This window comes from Cnephaeus nilssonii (assembly GCF_951640355.1).
Source record: "Cnephaeus nilssonii genome assembly, chromosome: 5".
Taxonomy (NCBI): domain Eukaryota; kingdom Metazoa; phylum Chordata; class Mammalia; order Chiroptera; family Vespertilionidae; genus Cnephaeus; species Cnephaeus nilssonii.
In genome coordinates, this window is record NC_137076.1 from 88,335,663 (window position 1) to 88,350,082 (window position 14,420).

Consider the following 14,420-nt stretch of genomic DNA (forward strand, 5'->3'; position numbering starts at 1 on the left):
AACCTAGACGTTGCTTTCTTTTGCCCCCCCAAAAGCAATCAGGTTTTCTCCCTCAGCTATGATGAAGCTGGAATTCCCCGGGCCAATGGAGGGTGGAATGGGTGGTTAGCGATGGAGGTAAACATCAGAGAAGGAAGGAGGAGGAGAGTGGGGGCACCCTGAGAGGATCGCGCTCCCCACACTGAGGGAGAAGTGTCAGGCGGGGGCCTAGAGGCCAGGACGGGACGGGAGAAGAGGTAGGGAGGCAGTCTGAGGCAGGAGGCTCCTGGCATCTGCTCTTCTCTCACTCTCTCCCACGGGGGAGGTGGGGTCAGGGGTTGCAGGTTCATCTGCCTTCCCCAGAGGAATCCTGGAAGAGGAGAGATCAGGGATCTCCTGACTCCACCTCTTCTTCTCCCCAGCCCCTGGGTGCACGCACAGCTGGGCATTCTGCAGCCAAGGCAAGTCAGGCCAATGGCAGCCAGGCGGGGGGTCCTCAGGGCCAGCACCCAGGGCACCCAGGCCTGAGGAAGCTCCGCCCTGGCTGGGGACAGAGACTGAGACTGGTGGGTGGCAGGGAGATGTGGCCATTTGCTCTGAAGACGTGAAGGCTTTGTGGGTAGGTTTTCTTGATGCAGGTATGAAAGTGACAGTGATGGTGGTGATGGGAGAATGTGAGTGGGGGAATTCCAGCAAAATCCAAGGTGGGAGAACCAGCAGCGACATTCCACGGACGGACGGACACGAGTAGCTCTCTGCAGTACAGCGCCCCCGCCTGGTCCTTCAACTGTAAGACACAATAATGCCATGGGTCATGCAGGTGCATCCGAGGTGCCCCAGTTTCCTAGGGCACCCACCCTGGCCTACCTCCTTAGATGGAGGTAGCTACCACCTAAGGGACCTGCCCAGCTCTTCCCCTGGGACCTGCAGGCCTGGTCTCCTCCCATGGTCCACCCGCCCCCACCCCATGGCCTCCCTTTAGATGGTCCTAATGACAAGGCAGGAAGGAGGGGCTCTTACTGGGGCAGGACAGAGGGCGCCCCAGATCTGTGGAAGTGGACGATCTGCCATTTGCCATCCCGGCGGTGCCAGACGCGGGTCTCCTCCGACTGGGCCGTGCGGGGGATGCCGCCGGCGTCCAGGTACTGAGTGATACGGATATAGGCGATGCAGGCTGACTCGTCGCCCATCAGATGGATGTGGGGGTTCAAAATGGTCGTGTGCACAGGCTTGCTGTTCCGGGACCACACTGCAGGCGGGGACGGGAGTGAGCAGAGCAGATGCAACTGAGGGACTTCCTGCCTCATGTCCTTCACTCCCCCAACTCCCAGCACATTCCCAGGGGAGCCCCTCTGCCTGCCTCATTTCCCGAGGAGCAGTCTCCGTGACAGGGCTCAGCCACCCGGGTGTCAAGGCAGAATCCTAGATGACTAGGTCACATCCCAGCTTAGGGATGATGGATCTCAGACACCCCGACGTCTTCAAGCACAGGGAAATGGAATTTTAGAATCATAGTGTCTCAGACACAGAAAAACAGAACTTAGATGATTATAGAATCAAATCAGTTGAGACCAGAGTCTTGAACCCAGATGCCTACAGAGGCCAGGCAAGTACATACATGAGGGGCTGAGCTGGGTGCAAAATGCTAAATGACAACTGGCCACTTGCCTCTGGGTGAGGGAGACAATAGGGAGTGGTGGACACTGTTGAATAGCTGACCACATTCCATCCACAGGGGGCGCCCTGTACACAGCTCCCCTAGTGTTTGCTATCTGAGTAACTGGGACCTGCTAGTGCCATGCTTTCTGACTTCTCAAGAGAATCAGGAAATCTGGATTTTTATGTGGAAATGTCTCATTTTTAAATATTGGCATCTAATTCAAGTTTAAAACATCATGCAGGCCACATAAAACACATGTGCAGTCCAGATATGGCTTGTGGGCCCCACGTTGGGCACCACTGTTCTCAACATGTAGAATGAAGGAAACTTGGGGAATATTAAGATTGTAGAACCTTAGACTCTTGGGATTGTAAGGATGGTATTTGCGGTTCATCTGGTAAGGTCACGGAGCTTTGCAGAGTTAGAGAGAAATGCATAGCTCTTATAATCATAGACCTGACAGACGCGTCTTTTGAAAGATCTGAAACATCTTTCTCTATGGAAAATATTAGCCATTATTAGTATTATTATTATTACTACTACTTATTTTGATTCTAGGAATTCTTATTTTTCCCAGCAAGATAGAAAACAAAGCACAGAAAGATGATGGTGAGCCAGGGAGGGACTGGACAGGGTCACAGGAGTAACCCTTTTGCTTTTCCTTAGTATAGACCAAAGGTAGGTCCAAACCCCACAGAAAGCACACGTCCACCCTTGGAGATACCAGTTCAAGAATCTGTAGTATTAAGAAGCCCCTGTCCCCTTCCCCACCCTCTCTGATTCTAATGCCCAGCCAGGTTTGTGAGTCACTGATTTCCTGAAAAATCTAAAATGTCTTTTTGTTCCCCCGTGACTATAGAAAGCCTCCCCTAATATTATAATCACACCCCTAATATTATAATCACACTCTACCCAGGCTTTGGATAAAGGACTCAAAATCACTGAGTCTTAGGTCTGTAGACTAATGCAGTTTTACAATTCTGGGCTTGTAGAGAGAATGTACAGCTTTTGTGTTGTAGGCTTGGAAGTGACCTCAGAGGTCAGAGGTCACCAGTGGCCCTCCTCCAACGGCAAGGAAGCCTCCATAAGCATCCTTGACAGCATCCAGGGCTGAAGGCAGTCAAGATGGTCTAGTTTAATGCATCCATTTAGCAGATCTGGAAACTGAGGTCCAGAGAAGCAACCTGGCTTGTTCTAAGCTGGGCCAGCTTTTGAAAGAAAAGCAGTAGAACCTGAAAGAAGTCAGTGTCTCTGTGGGACTGAATTAGAGCAATCCAGAACAATCCCAGAGGGACAGACAGAGCTTCGCATTGCTGAGGGCACTGGGCCTTGCTGTTGTTGACGAGGGTGGGGGTCCTGAGGGGCCTTTTCGAAGCAGCAACCACCCTGATGTGGTATCTCTTGAATAGACTGGAGGCTTTCAACATCCGCCGTGGTGGATAGCATGGGAGAAAGCCGCCGGTCCTCCAGCAGGAAAAGGCAGGGAGTAGGGTAGGACTGGGCCAGAAGCAGGCAGATACTCTGGGTCTTGCTCTCAGGGGTCCTGTGATGTGACCAGATGGTCAAGCTTAGAGTTTAGGGGGCTGGGACGATGACGCAGGCCAAGGGCTAGCACGAGCTTCTCTCTGTGTTCTTTTCCCTTTGGCCATCCCCAATCCCTTAGTCAGCTCAGCCTAGTCTCTGCTCTGTGAAGGCTGGAGTACACCATGGGGAACCAGCACCCCCAGAGGACAAACCAGTAGAGAGATGGCCTCAGTGAGCCTGGCAGCTCTAGGGTGATGGGGACCGATGGGGGAGAGGGGGGAGTCCAGCCACCTCTCTTCACATGAAAATTAAACTGCCATTGCTAGCCTTAAAGAATCAGAGTTTGACTGATCAAGGAAAAATGCAATGTTCTTCTTCACAGCTTTTTGGGGTGCTCTTGAGCCCCTGTACCCTATAAGACTCGGTCAGATTGGGTGCAGGTAGCAGTGTCCAGCTGATGGCCGCTGGTGCACAGAGGAGAGGGGCAGCACGTGGAAGGGAAAGGAAAGGAAGGGAAGGGAAGGGAAGGGAAGGGAAGGGAAGGGAAGGGAAGGGAAGGGGAGGGGAGGGGAGGGGAGGGGAGGGGAGGGGAGGGAAGGGAAGGGAAAGGAAGGGAAGGGCAGGGCGCTGCAGTGAGTCAGGACTGGGGTCTGCCACTGACTTTCTGGGTTCCTTTGGACAAGTCACTTCCCCTCTCTGAGCCTCAGTTTCCCCCCCTCTGTGTGATGAAGAATTGGACTAGATCCTACGTCAGCCACTTAAATACCTCCTTCATTTTAACCTACAACTGCCACCTACACTTCATTAAAATATCTCCTTAAACCGATTCACTTTATTATTTGACATTTTAAAAGAAAACTTTCTAGCGCAATCATCAGTGACAACCAGTATCACAGAACACAATTTTAATGAAATGAAGTTACGTAATCCTAGCTCCGCACGCCTGCCTGCAAGAGATCTGAGCCGGAGACCACTCTCTCTGTTGAAGAGGGAAATTAGAAAGTGTTACGGGGTGTTCAAGACAGACTAGCACCCAACTGGGCCTTTCCGCTTGATGGAGCCGGATGTATTGAAGGAGAATTTAGAAAGGGACCGACTTTCTCACTGTGAGAACCACTGTAGTTTTGGGCGGTGCCCACGTGCCCCGGAAATCATCTGGTGAAGCCTCAGTGGAACATGCCTTCCCTTGGAAGACCGTGGACTTGTCACCTCCCAAGGCCTTCCTCCGAGTCCCGAGCTGCGTGATCCTAACCTGCATGCGCTGTGGTTCTTCCCTGTCTGACCCCTGGCCAAGGTGAGACAGGGACACAGGCAGAAAGCACCCTCGGTCAGGCCCAGCCTCAGCCCCGACAGCCCCTGGTTGCCAAGCGGCGGGGTCTCTCCTGCAGAGGAGAGGCCCAGAGAGGACAGACATGCGGACAGAGACCTAGACAAACAGGCAGGGCACAGCAGTGTGAGCTCGGGGCCTCTCCTCTTCCCCACGCTGTCCACCCAGAGGGGGCACTTGCATAACAACCCACAAGCCAGCTTGTGACCAGCTGGGCAGCTGGGGTGGTCCCAGGTGTCAAGATGACTATAAATTGGATGTGTGCCCTCACGGGAAGGGTCACGGGCAGGAGGGGGCTGGGAGGGCTTGTCACGCTTATCCCAGGTCCCCATCCTCAGCCACAGGAGGGGCAGCTGGCAGTCGGGCGGACCAGGGTTAGGAGAGGGAACCAAGGTGGTACCAACCCCTGTCCACACGGGATCTTCCTCTTCGCTGGCTCCTGAGCCGCCCCGGGGGCCCTGCCCGTCACCCTGCTGTGCCATCCGGCAGGACACGGAACGAGAGCAGACAACAGGCACCCCAGACAGAAGGAATTGCTCACGGTTTTCAAAATAGAATCGATGGAAGTCCAGGCCCTCGACCAGGTTCCCCAGGGCCTCGGGTTCGAAGGCTGTCATCCCGGGGTCACACATCTTCCTGGGGGGAGGAAGTCAGAGGAAAGAGGGGCTGGGGCGGCCTCGCAGAGCCACCCTCTCATCCAGGGGCCTGGACCCACAGAGGGTGAGCCTGTAAAATTGGAGTAATTGCACCCACCTCACAAGATCAATGAGGCTGATGGGTGGGGAAGGGGCTTGCGAACTGTGTAGTGTGGGGCATCGCTGACTGGCTGGTGCCATTTAGAACTGGGAGGCCTGGGTTCAGGTCGTGGCTCTGCCATTTTACCAGCAGGCGGCTTAACCTCTCCAAGCAAGAGCACCAGGAATGCGTGCAGAGCTGTGCCCTGCACAGTCCAGCCTGGAGGCTACTCTCCAAATCGCACCCCATTCCTGCCCAGGCAGCAGATCCACAGGGTGGGGAGTTCCTCATTCATCCTGGGTTCCTGGGGAGGGGGCCTTTTCACTCACATTAAAGTGACTTGCGCTCACCAAGAAGGTCTGTCCCTGGAGAGGGTGTGTTTTGCTACTTTAAACAAAGATGCCCTAATGTGAACAGCAGCCCTCACCATGAGATGAGGAAAACAGCATTCCACAAAGCAATGCCTGGGAGGAGGGCGGCCGGGGCGTGGCCAGGGAGGCCCTCGCTGTGTATTTTCAGGGCAATGCTCCCTTCCGGGTCTCAGTCTTCCGAGAGACCCTGATAGCCGGGTGGGGGGAAAGGAAAATGGACTCCCCCACCCCCAGGTCTCTGTGGCACAACATGGACTCCTGTGACAGTGACAATGAAGCCAGGGACAGAAAGCATCCCAGGAAAGGCAGAGGTCCCGATCTGGGGAGGAACGGAAGACCACTGGAGGAGGGTGTCAGGCCCAGCATTTTCTGGCAAGTGCAGGGCGCTCTGTCCCTGTGATGCCCTGACTGTTCTGTTGCTGTGACTCCAGGCAACTGGCTTTTCCACTCAGAACCTCAAATTCTCCAGGTGGATTAACTAGGGGCCGGGGGCTGTGCTCAGACCACATGGGAGTCTGAGCTGTAAACATCGGGGAGACTGAGCACCACTGGGGAAGCCCCTCTCCAGGAGGTCTCTGGGCATCCCTGCCTCTGAAGGAGACCATCTGCTTCAACCTCACTGTACATGTAGAGAAACCAAGGCTCCTGACATGAAGGGACTTATCCAGGGGTACACAGGGCCAGACTCAGGGCCCCATGGCCCCCAGAGGGCATGGCAAGGGGTCAAAACCTAGAGTACCCTACAGATGCCAGAGAAAGTGACATCACAGAGTGGGGGAGTCCCCAGAAATGGCACTGAGAGACTTGGGGTCCACAGGCGCCACCTCTCTTTCCCCCCTTTCCTGGCTGTGTCCTACCAGCGCCACTCTCTGGCTCTCCCATGGCGGACTGAACCCTTTCTAGGGCCGCTGCAAAACCGATTTAACCGCGCATTTCCATGCTTTTATGCAACACCCAGTGCACACACCCCTGTGCACACAATCGCAAACCTGCATGCATGGACAAGTGCATGCACACACATGTACCTGTGGCCTCAGTCTAACACCGGCACCTTCCAAGGTCCTGTTCCTCCAGAGATAACCAATAGACTTCTGGGGCTTTGCCACCCGTCGCTGTGGAAACCCTCCCACAGTGACTGCCAGGCCGTGGGAAACCTACTTCAGCTCCTGGGCACAGTGGAAACCAGGAACAGGCTGCCCAAGGAGCAAACCTAGCCAGGTTGGTCTCCCCTCACCTGAACCCAGCAGGCAAGGGTTATTCTGCCTCAGTTGGCAGTTTCTGTCCACTGAAAGCATATGTGGGGGTCTCCGGGCCCAGACCTTAACAATCCTAGCCAAGAGACTGAGGCCTCAGCCTGGAATCCCGGCTCTCCCTGGAGCAGCTGAAGACAGGCTCAGGGCCTGCTTCTGGGCCAGACCAGGAAGGGTGTCTGGGTGACCGCCAGGGGGCGCTCCAGCTCAGCCTTTGCACACAGCTGCACCTCGGAGGGCTGGCCCAGGTGTGCAGAGAACATCTTATACCACCTGTTTCCTCTTATGTTATTTTTGCACACTGCCTTATTCCCTAGAGAATTTTAGGTTCCATTTTGAGGTTCTTTTGCTCACCCTTGCTCACTGGAGGTACACACCCTGTGGATTCCTGACCACTCCTGCCCAGCTGAGGTCAGAGGTCTGAGAAGGTCCAGGGTGAAGACCCAGGCCCACAAGGCAAGACTAAGGAGGGACCTGCCTCCCTCTCCTCCTTCCCAGCTCATTTCCTGAGGAGGCCCGTGCTGCGATGGAGATCACCCCCTTTCCTCAGGGAAGCAAAAGAGTCCTGGGGAACGAGAATGAGGAGCAGGAGGAGCAGGACTAAGGTATAGAGAAGCATTTTGAACAGAAAGCTTAATAAAAGCATAAAGTCTGAACGCAAAACGGGAACTCGAGTTCATTCTGATTCACAGCACATGCAGAGTGAGTGACTGAGGGTCAAAGACGAGGACCCCAAAGTTAGCCATCAGCCCCCCGAACAACAATCCAGGCAGGACATGCAGGATGGGCCCAGCCGACTCACGTGTAGGACTCAAAATCTCCATTGCTTATGGCTTCAATCAGCTGCTCTGTCACTTTTATAATTTCCTGTTTCCGCACTGTAAGGCAGGAGGGGACACAGAAATAGTAGCAATCGTGACAGCAACGAAGCACCAACTACCATTTCCTGAGTCCTCGTCATGTGCCAGACCCTGTCCTGGGACCTGAGGGCCTCATATACGTTGTCTCAGTTATCCTCACAGTAGCCATGACAGGTAGGTATCATTACTCCCATTTCACAGAGGAAGAAACTGAGGCCCAGAAAGGTGAGAATGGTATGAAAGTTCCCTCAGCTACAAAGGACAGAGCCAGTGTCTTAGCTGGCAGCCTTTGCCTCCTAAAAGCAGCCATGGAGGGCATTCCCGCCCTAGGCCTGTTTTGACTTCAAATACAATTTCCTATCAAAACGAGGTCAACTGTCGTGGTTGTCCCTAGCAGCCATGCCCAAACGGGGGCCGCTAACAAAGGTCTCAGGGCTTATTCACCCCTTAGGTATGGGGAGCTTTATGCTCCATTTGGGTGCCTGTAGGAATCAGGCTCTGAGCTTTCCAGAAATTTCTAGGCATAATGAGTCCCAGTGGCTGAGACCTGGCCTCCCCTGCCACGACCGAAACAATACAAACAGCTGCTGTCTTTCTGGTAGAGGGTTAGACGTCACTTTTCTTATATGTGTGATTTCTGAGCTCCAGTTTTCCCATCTGTAAAATGGGGACAACATCACCTCTCATTCATCCAGTGCCAAAGTATCGTGGAAAGAACCCAGGCTTCAGTACCAGACAGGCTTCATCTAAATTCCAACCCAGGCCCTGGCCAGTGTGGGTCAGTTGATTGGGCATTGTCCCGTGCACTGAAAGGTTGCCTGTTCGATTCCCTGTCAGGGCACATGCACGGGTTCTGGGCTCGATCCCCGGTCGGGTGTGTGAGGGAGGCCGCCAATCGATGTTTCGCTCTCTCTCCTTCTCCCTTCCTCTCTCTCCAAAAATTGATAAAGGAAAAAAAAAAAAAAAAGCTTGGGAGCAATTATATGTAGAAGGACCTTTCATTCTAGGCTGTACTCTTTAAAAAAAGAAAATAAATAAATTCCAACCAAGGCCCTTACAAGGTGTGCGACTGTGGGCCACAAGGCGGGTCCTGATGAGATGGTAGTGCTCCCCTCCTTGGCATGAAGCTGGGATGAGGAGATGAGCACGAAGCACTCGAACCAAAGCCTGGCACACAGTCGGTACACGGTGTAGGTACCATTTCCTGCATCCTCCCACATGATTGCCACATCTGCGCCTCACAGACACCCTGGGAGCTGGGCGGGGCCAGTTTCCCTCAGCTACACCTGAGGACACTAAGCCTCAGTAATGAAGGACTCTGAGGCCAGGTCTCCTGGTCCCAGCAGGACAGTTCTACCAGAAGCTTCACATGGTTTCCCGAGGGTACGCCCTCCTTCTCCCCTCCTCTCCTCCCTTCCTCCCCCAGGTTCAAGCTCAGCTCCAAATCCGGTCAGTTCATTGGCTTGTGGAGCAGCTTCGGGTGAGGTAGATGGACACGCAGCCCATTTCTCAGTTTGGAATGTGGGAGAGAGAGAGAGACCATGCTGGCTGAGGCCGTCCCTGCCCTTTTCCTCATCACTGCCCAAGTCACCCCACCCCATCTCACACCGGAGCTCACCTCAGACCCAGAGGACACAGAGTCACAGAACAGCCAGGCTGGAGGAACCCCTGGAGACTGGGACTCAGCCTTCTTATCACACTACTGGGGAAACGGAGGCCCAGGAGGGGTTGTGACTTGCCCAGGGACATGGAGCAGACAAGGTGCAGAGTCTGGCTCCCAGCCCAGGACCTTTCCACAGGGCCCCGGCACCCCACCATGTTTCCTGACACTCGGAGCCTGTATGCCGTCTATCCCCCAACTCGAATACAAGTTCCATGGAGGCTGGGCTGTGGCTGCCCTTGGCTGCTAGATTCCCAGGAGCCTAGAACAGGCCTGCCCCCAGGGGAACTCATTATTAAGTAAATGAGCGCACCAGGCCTTGTGCTGTGTGCTCAACCTGCAGGATCTTGAAAGCTCACAGCACAACTTCACGTGGCTATCACTTCCACATCACAGGTAAGCAGTCTGGAGGTGAGAGAAGTTAAATTGTCTGCACCGTGGACCAACTGCCCAGCATTTGCAGCTCCAAAGCCCATCACACTCTCCCCCACAACTCATCCCCAGCACAGCTCTTGACACATGGTGGGTGCTCAGCAGATATAGCAATGTTCATCTTCAATGTCCGTTACCACCGTGAACAACAAATTATTTTTGAATAATCACCAGGGCTGGGGATGAGTCCATCTGAGACCATGAGCTCTGCCAGATCACTCTGGGGCCTTGCCTGGGGTTGGGGCAGAGGCAGCAAGAATGAATGAATGAGTGGATGGCAGCAAACCAGGGCTGCTGTTTTTGCCCTGTTTCCTGGAATTGTCCAAGTCGCCTTAGTGGCCTGTCCCTGGGAGCCCAAGAGTCTGGCCTCCTGGTCAACTCTGCCCTCCTGCATAGATGCTGGAGACTGAGGATGGAAAAAAGACACCGCTGCCAGGAGACAGCTCATCCCAGCCTCTCCCACGCAGAACCAAGGTGATGACCCAGAGCAAGTCCATGTGCTCACGGCAGGCATGGGGCCAGTGCCACCTTCCTTGCCTTCTCCATCTGGATTTTAAGAATGCTTCCAGCTTAACATCCCATGAGCCTGTGCTTAATGCCCTGTCCCCTGTGCGCTGCTTCTCATGCCATCTCAGAGAGGCTAGCAAAGTGGTTAAAGCCATGATTTTTATAGCCAGACTCCCTGCGTTTGGATCCTGGCTCTGGGACCTTGAGCAAGGGACTTCCCCGTGCCTCAGTTTCCCCATATGTATCATGGAGCTACCAATAGCACTTACCTCATAGGGTTGTTCTAAGGATTATGTGAGTGAAGAATATATCAAAAGAAATAGCTGATACATATGTGGTCCTCACTAGGAACCAAGTACTGTTCCCAGCCCTTTATATCAACTTCTTTATGTCAATAATGATGCAATATGTAAAGCACTTAGAGCAGAACCTGGCACTCCCTACATGAGAGCTGTGGTTACTATCTTTTAAAAAAAATAAATATATTTTTATTGATTTCAGAGAAGAAGGGAGAGGGAGAGAGATTGGGACATCAATGATGAGAGAGAATCATTGATTGTCTGCCTCCTCCACGCCCCCCACTGGGGATCGAGCCCACAACCCAGGAATGTGCCCTGACCGGGAATTGAACTGTGACCTCCCGGTTCATCGGTCGATGCTCAACTACCGAGCCACAGCAGCCGGGCCTGTGGTTATTATCGTGTGCACGTCTCTGAATTGGAAGTTCCTCCTGAGGATAGCCTCTAACCTCAGCCTGCCTCCCAGCAGCCTCATATGTGAAGCTTTCGTCTTGGACTCATTTGGGGGCTTGCAGCCCACTGGGCAGCCCGCTGCCTATGGGACAGCTCTCACCATGGGTGCCAGCCTCCTTCTTCTTCCAAGTTGAAATCTGTCGCCCTGAAGCCCCTAGCTATAGTTCTGGTTCCTTTCTGCCTTCCAGGGCCCTGCACTGAGTTGTCTGCTCCCTGGATTTATGCCTTTCCCCCTGCCAGTCTTCTCTCCTCAGGGCTGAAGGCCTCCAGGATGTGGTTTGCAGGATCTGACTCAAGCGGGCCATCTACTCTTCGAAGTCCTCACTGAGTGTAAGCATATAATCCCAGGTGTGGCTTGGATTTTACACAATATCAAGTCTGGAGTAGCATTCCCTATCCCCTCCCCATTTTGGACACTCTACCTCTATTAATGTAGCCTGAGATAGCACCTAACTTGGTTTTGCCTCCAGCCACTCAGGACACCAATTGTGCCAACAGTCGGTGCCTAATGGGCAGGAATCTCCCTAGCTTCATTCTCTGGGACAAAAAAAAAATATCTGGGAGTCTAGTGTTCCTTAAATCTGGATAAATTCACTCTGGTTCTGGGCCCCTCGCATGCCCTCAGCAATCCCATTGCTGTGTGAGGGGTTCATTCAGCAGCTGCTCAGGAGCAAGCTGTGCACTTCCACCTGCCAGGTATTCACCCAGACAGTCCAGGAGTGCCCCCCCCCCACACACACACACAGATGGAAAAGCTGAGGCCCCAGAGAGGTTAAGGCACTCCCTCAAGGTCACACAGCATGCCCAGGCTGCGATGGGATCAGCATTCCTGGCTGATATTTCCCAGAATGTCTCTGCTGAGATTCTGAGGCAGCTCTTGGGGCTGTGGAGGAAATTAATATTTCATGGAGCTGACCAGGAGGAGGTAGGGGAGTGGGGAGAACGCCTGGCGGAGCCCAGTGAAATTTGGAGGGGGAGAGGCCTGTGCATAAGGCCCGAGGTGCTCTGAAATATTAATGTCCCTCCCTTTGCTCATGGGAAAATGTTCCCTGGAGGATGACATTTCTAATTAATTTTAATGGTAGGTCAGAATCCACCCCACCAGCTGCTATTCTCACTTAGGAAGAAGACTTAGCAGATCAACACCAGAAAATGGTTCTCTGGAAAGTTTCTCTGAGGCCTGGAGAAGCTGTGGGAGGCACAGGGCTCCTCTTTCCTGCCAAACACGGGAGACGCTCCTGGCTGAGCCGGTGTCTCTCCCATCGTGGCCTTCTGCATGTGGGGGAATGAGGCAGGGAACGGCTCCCCGTTCTGCCATTAATAACCCGATGTGCCCTTCCTCCTCCTTGAGCTCAGACTTCCTCCTGTAAAGGGGCCTAGCCCTGGCTGGTGTTGCTCAGTTGGATGGAGCACTGCCGGGTGCACTGGAAGGTCACGGGTTCGATTCCTGGTCAGGGCACATACCTACGTTGCAGGTTCGATCCTCTGTCAGGGAGGCAACCAATCAACATCTCTCTCTCACATTGATGTTTTTTTCTCTCCCCCTTCCTCCCTCTCTAAAATCAATAACATTTTTTAAGAAGTAAAAAAGAAGGGTAAACAAAGGGGGGACTAGATGAACTAAATAAAATTCAAGGCTTCACAAATGTTCCCATGGTGTTGTTCTAAAGCAGAGAATGATGACTGTAAATGTGGGGCCTCGGGGATGCAACCCAGAGCCATTCCCCCAGGTGGAAAATGTCTTTGGCAGCTCATATTTTACATTTATAGCACACACAAATTTTGCATTCTCTTCCAAATATTTCTCTGTCTGTTTAATATATAAATATTTGTCTTAAAATAATCTTTCAGTAAAATGGATGTTCCAAAAATGGCATGTGGCTTCCTGTCAACCACAAGCTCTAGCTTCAAAAAAAATGTAAGATTTATTAAACAATTTCCATGTGCCAAACACCGTGTAAGCACTTTATATGCAGCCTCTCATTTCATCTTTACAGCCATCCTCTGAGGTTGGAACTATTATCATCAACTCTTTATTGTTAAGGAAACTGAGGCTCAGAGAGGTTGAGTAAGTTGTCCAAGGTCAACCAGCAAATGGACCCCAGTGAAGAAGCACAGAGCTAGCTCGCCTCCATGGTCCCCAACTGCTCTGAGACCAGAATTATGAGGCCACAGCGAGTCTCCTCAAAATCCCAATCTTACCATCAGGACAGTGAGCCTCAACTATGGGGCCGGTCACAGAAACACCATGTCTCAGCCCAACGCAAAACCATAGAATCGGAATCCACAGGGGCAGGGCCAGGGGTGGGTGGAGAATTATACTTGAGGGACTTAGAATGCTGATTTGACCCTAACAAGGGATTCTTCTTCAAGACCATGTATTTTTAAAGGTTGGCACTAGTGCCATCATGGAAAACGGATTTGCTCTAGTGCCAGGCTATGGCATTAGTGAGTCCCCCAACCTGCGCTCCCACAACTGGGACTGATCAGAGAGGGCCATACACAGGTGCGGCTGATCTTCCAGGGTATCCTGGCAGAGGCAAGAGGTAGTCATGGCATTTATTGTATCAAAGCTGTCTTAAAACCTGAATTGCAATTGTGCAAAAATACTTATTGCATAATAAAATGCTCTTTCCCCCATCATTATGTTCTTTTAGGGGAAAATTATCTAAACTACTGAAAAATGTCTAAACTGGTCCAGCTGCGATCTCTCCGGGTCAACGGTGTCTTCCTAGATTTCAGAGGCTCCCAGGCGTCTCTGACACGTGCCCAAGTGTGGGAACCCTGAGCTCTCTGATGTCCCTGTCCCAGGGGGATGAGGAGGGCTGGGTGCAGACAGAGCACAGAATGTCACCAACGCATCCAACAATTTGGTGTCCCCTTGCCTGAAGACGCATGCTTTCCACACACCAAGGCCCCCAGCGTGGTGGTTACGAGCCAGGCCCTGGAGTCACACTGCCTGGATTCAAATCCTGACTCCACCCTTGTGAGCTATAGGGCCTGGGGACACTTGACTCGACTCCTCTGTTTCCGGGGCTGTGGGATGCATGGGGTTAATTGCAATCTCCCCAGAGGGTTGTGATGAAGTTCAGGTCAACATAAAGCACTTCCAGGTTAGCCCACAGCACAGCCATTATTTCTATTACGGTCCTCATTACTTCCTCTCTCACTATCCGATCACAAGTATGTGCGGCTTGCTCCCTCTGAGGTTGAGGACTGCTAGTCGCTCCTGCATTCCAGGTTGCTCCTAGGCAGGGTTTCCCATGCTTCCCATACAACTGAACATCCTGCATTTTTGTTTTCCCTTTCCTTACAATTATTATTTCATGTTTTAAAAATCAGCACACTTAAAAAAAATTCAAA

The 14,420-nt window shown here is 52.7% G+C and overlaps 1 protein-coding gene across 3 annotated transcripts in view; it reads right to left on the reverse strand.

Annotated features, from left to right (window-relative positions):
• Window positions 1-645: 645 nt before the first annotated feature.
• CAMK2A (calcium/calmodulin dependent protein kinase II alpha) overlaps window positions 646-14,420 on the reverse strand; it is a gene marked incomplete at both ends in the record, with an annotated part of 58,093 nt that continues 44,318 nt past the window's right edge. For 2 of the 3 annotated variants that reach the window (XM_079773093.1, XM_079773094.1), the window contains 4 exons: window positions 646-766; window positions 1,000-1,228; window positions 5,032-5,126; window positions 7,649-7,724. In XM_079773093.1, coding sequence (XP_079629219.1) covers window positions 763-766; window positions 1,000-1,228; window positions 5,032-5,126; window positions 7,649-7,724 — 404 coding nt within the window. Of the gene's footprint in view, window positions 767-995; window positions 1,229-5,031; window positions 5,127-7,648; window positions 7,725-14,420 lie in introns of those variants that run through there. The other variant, XM_079773092.1, reaches the window with a different exon arrangement.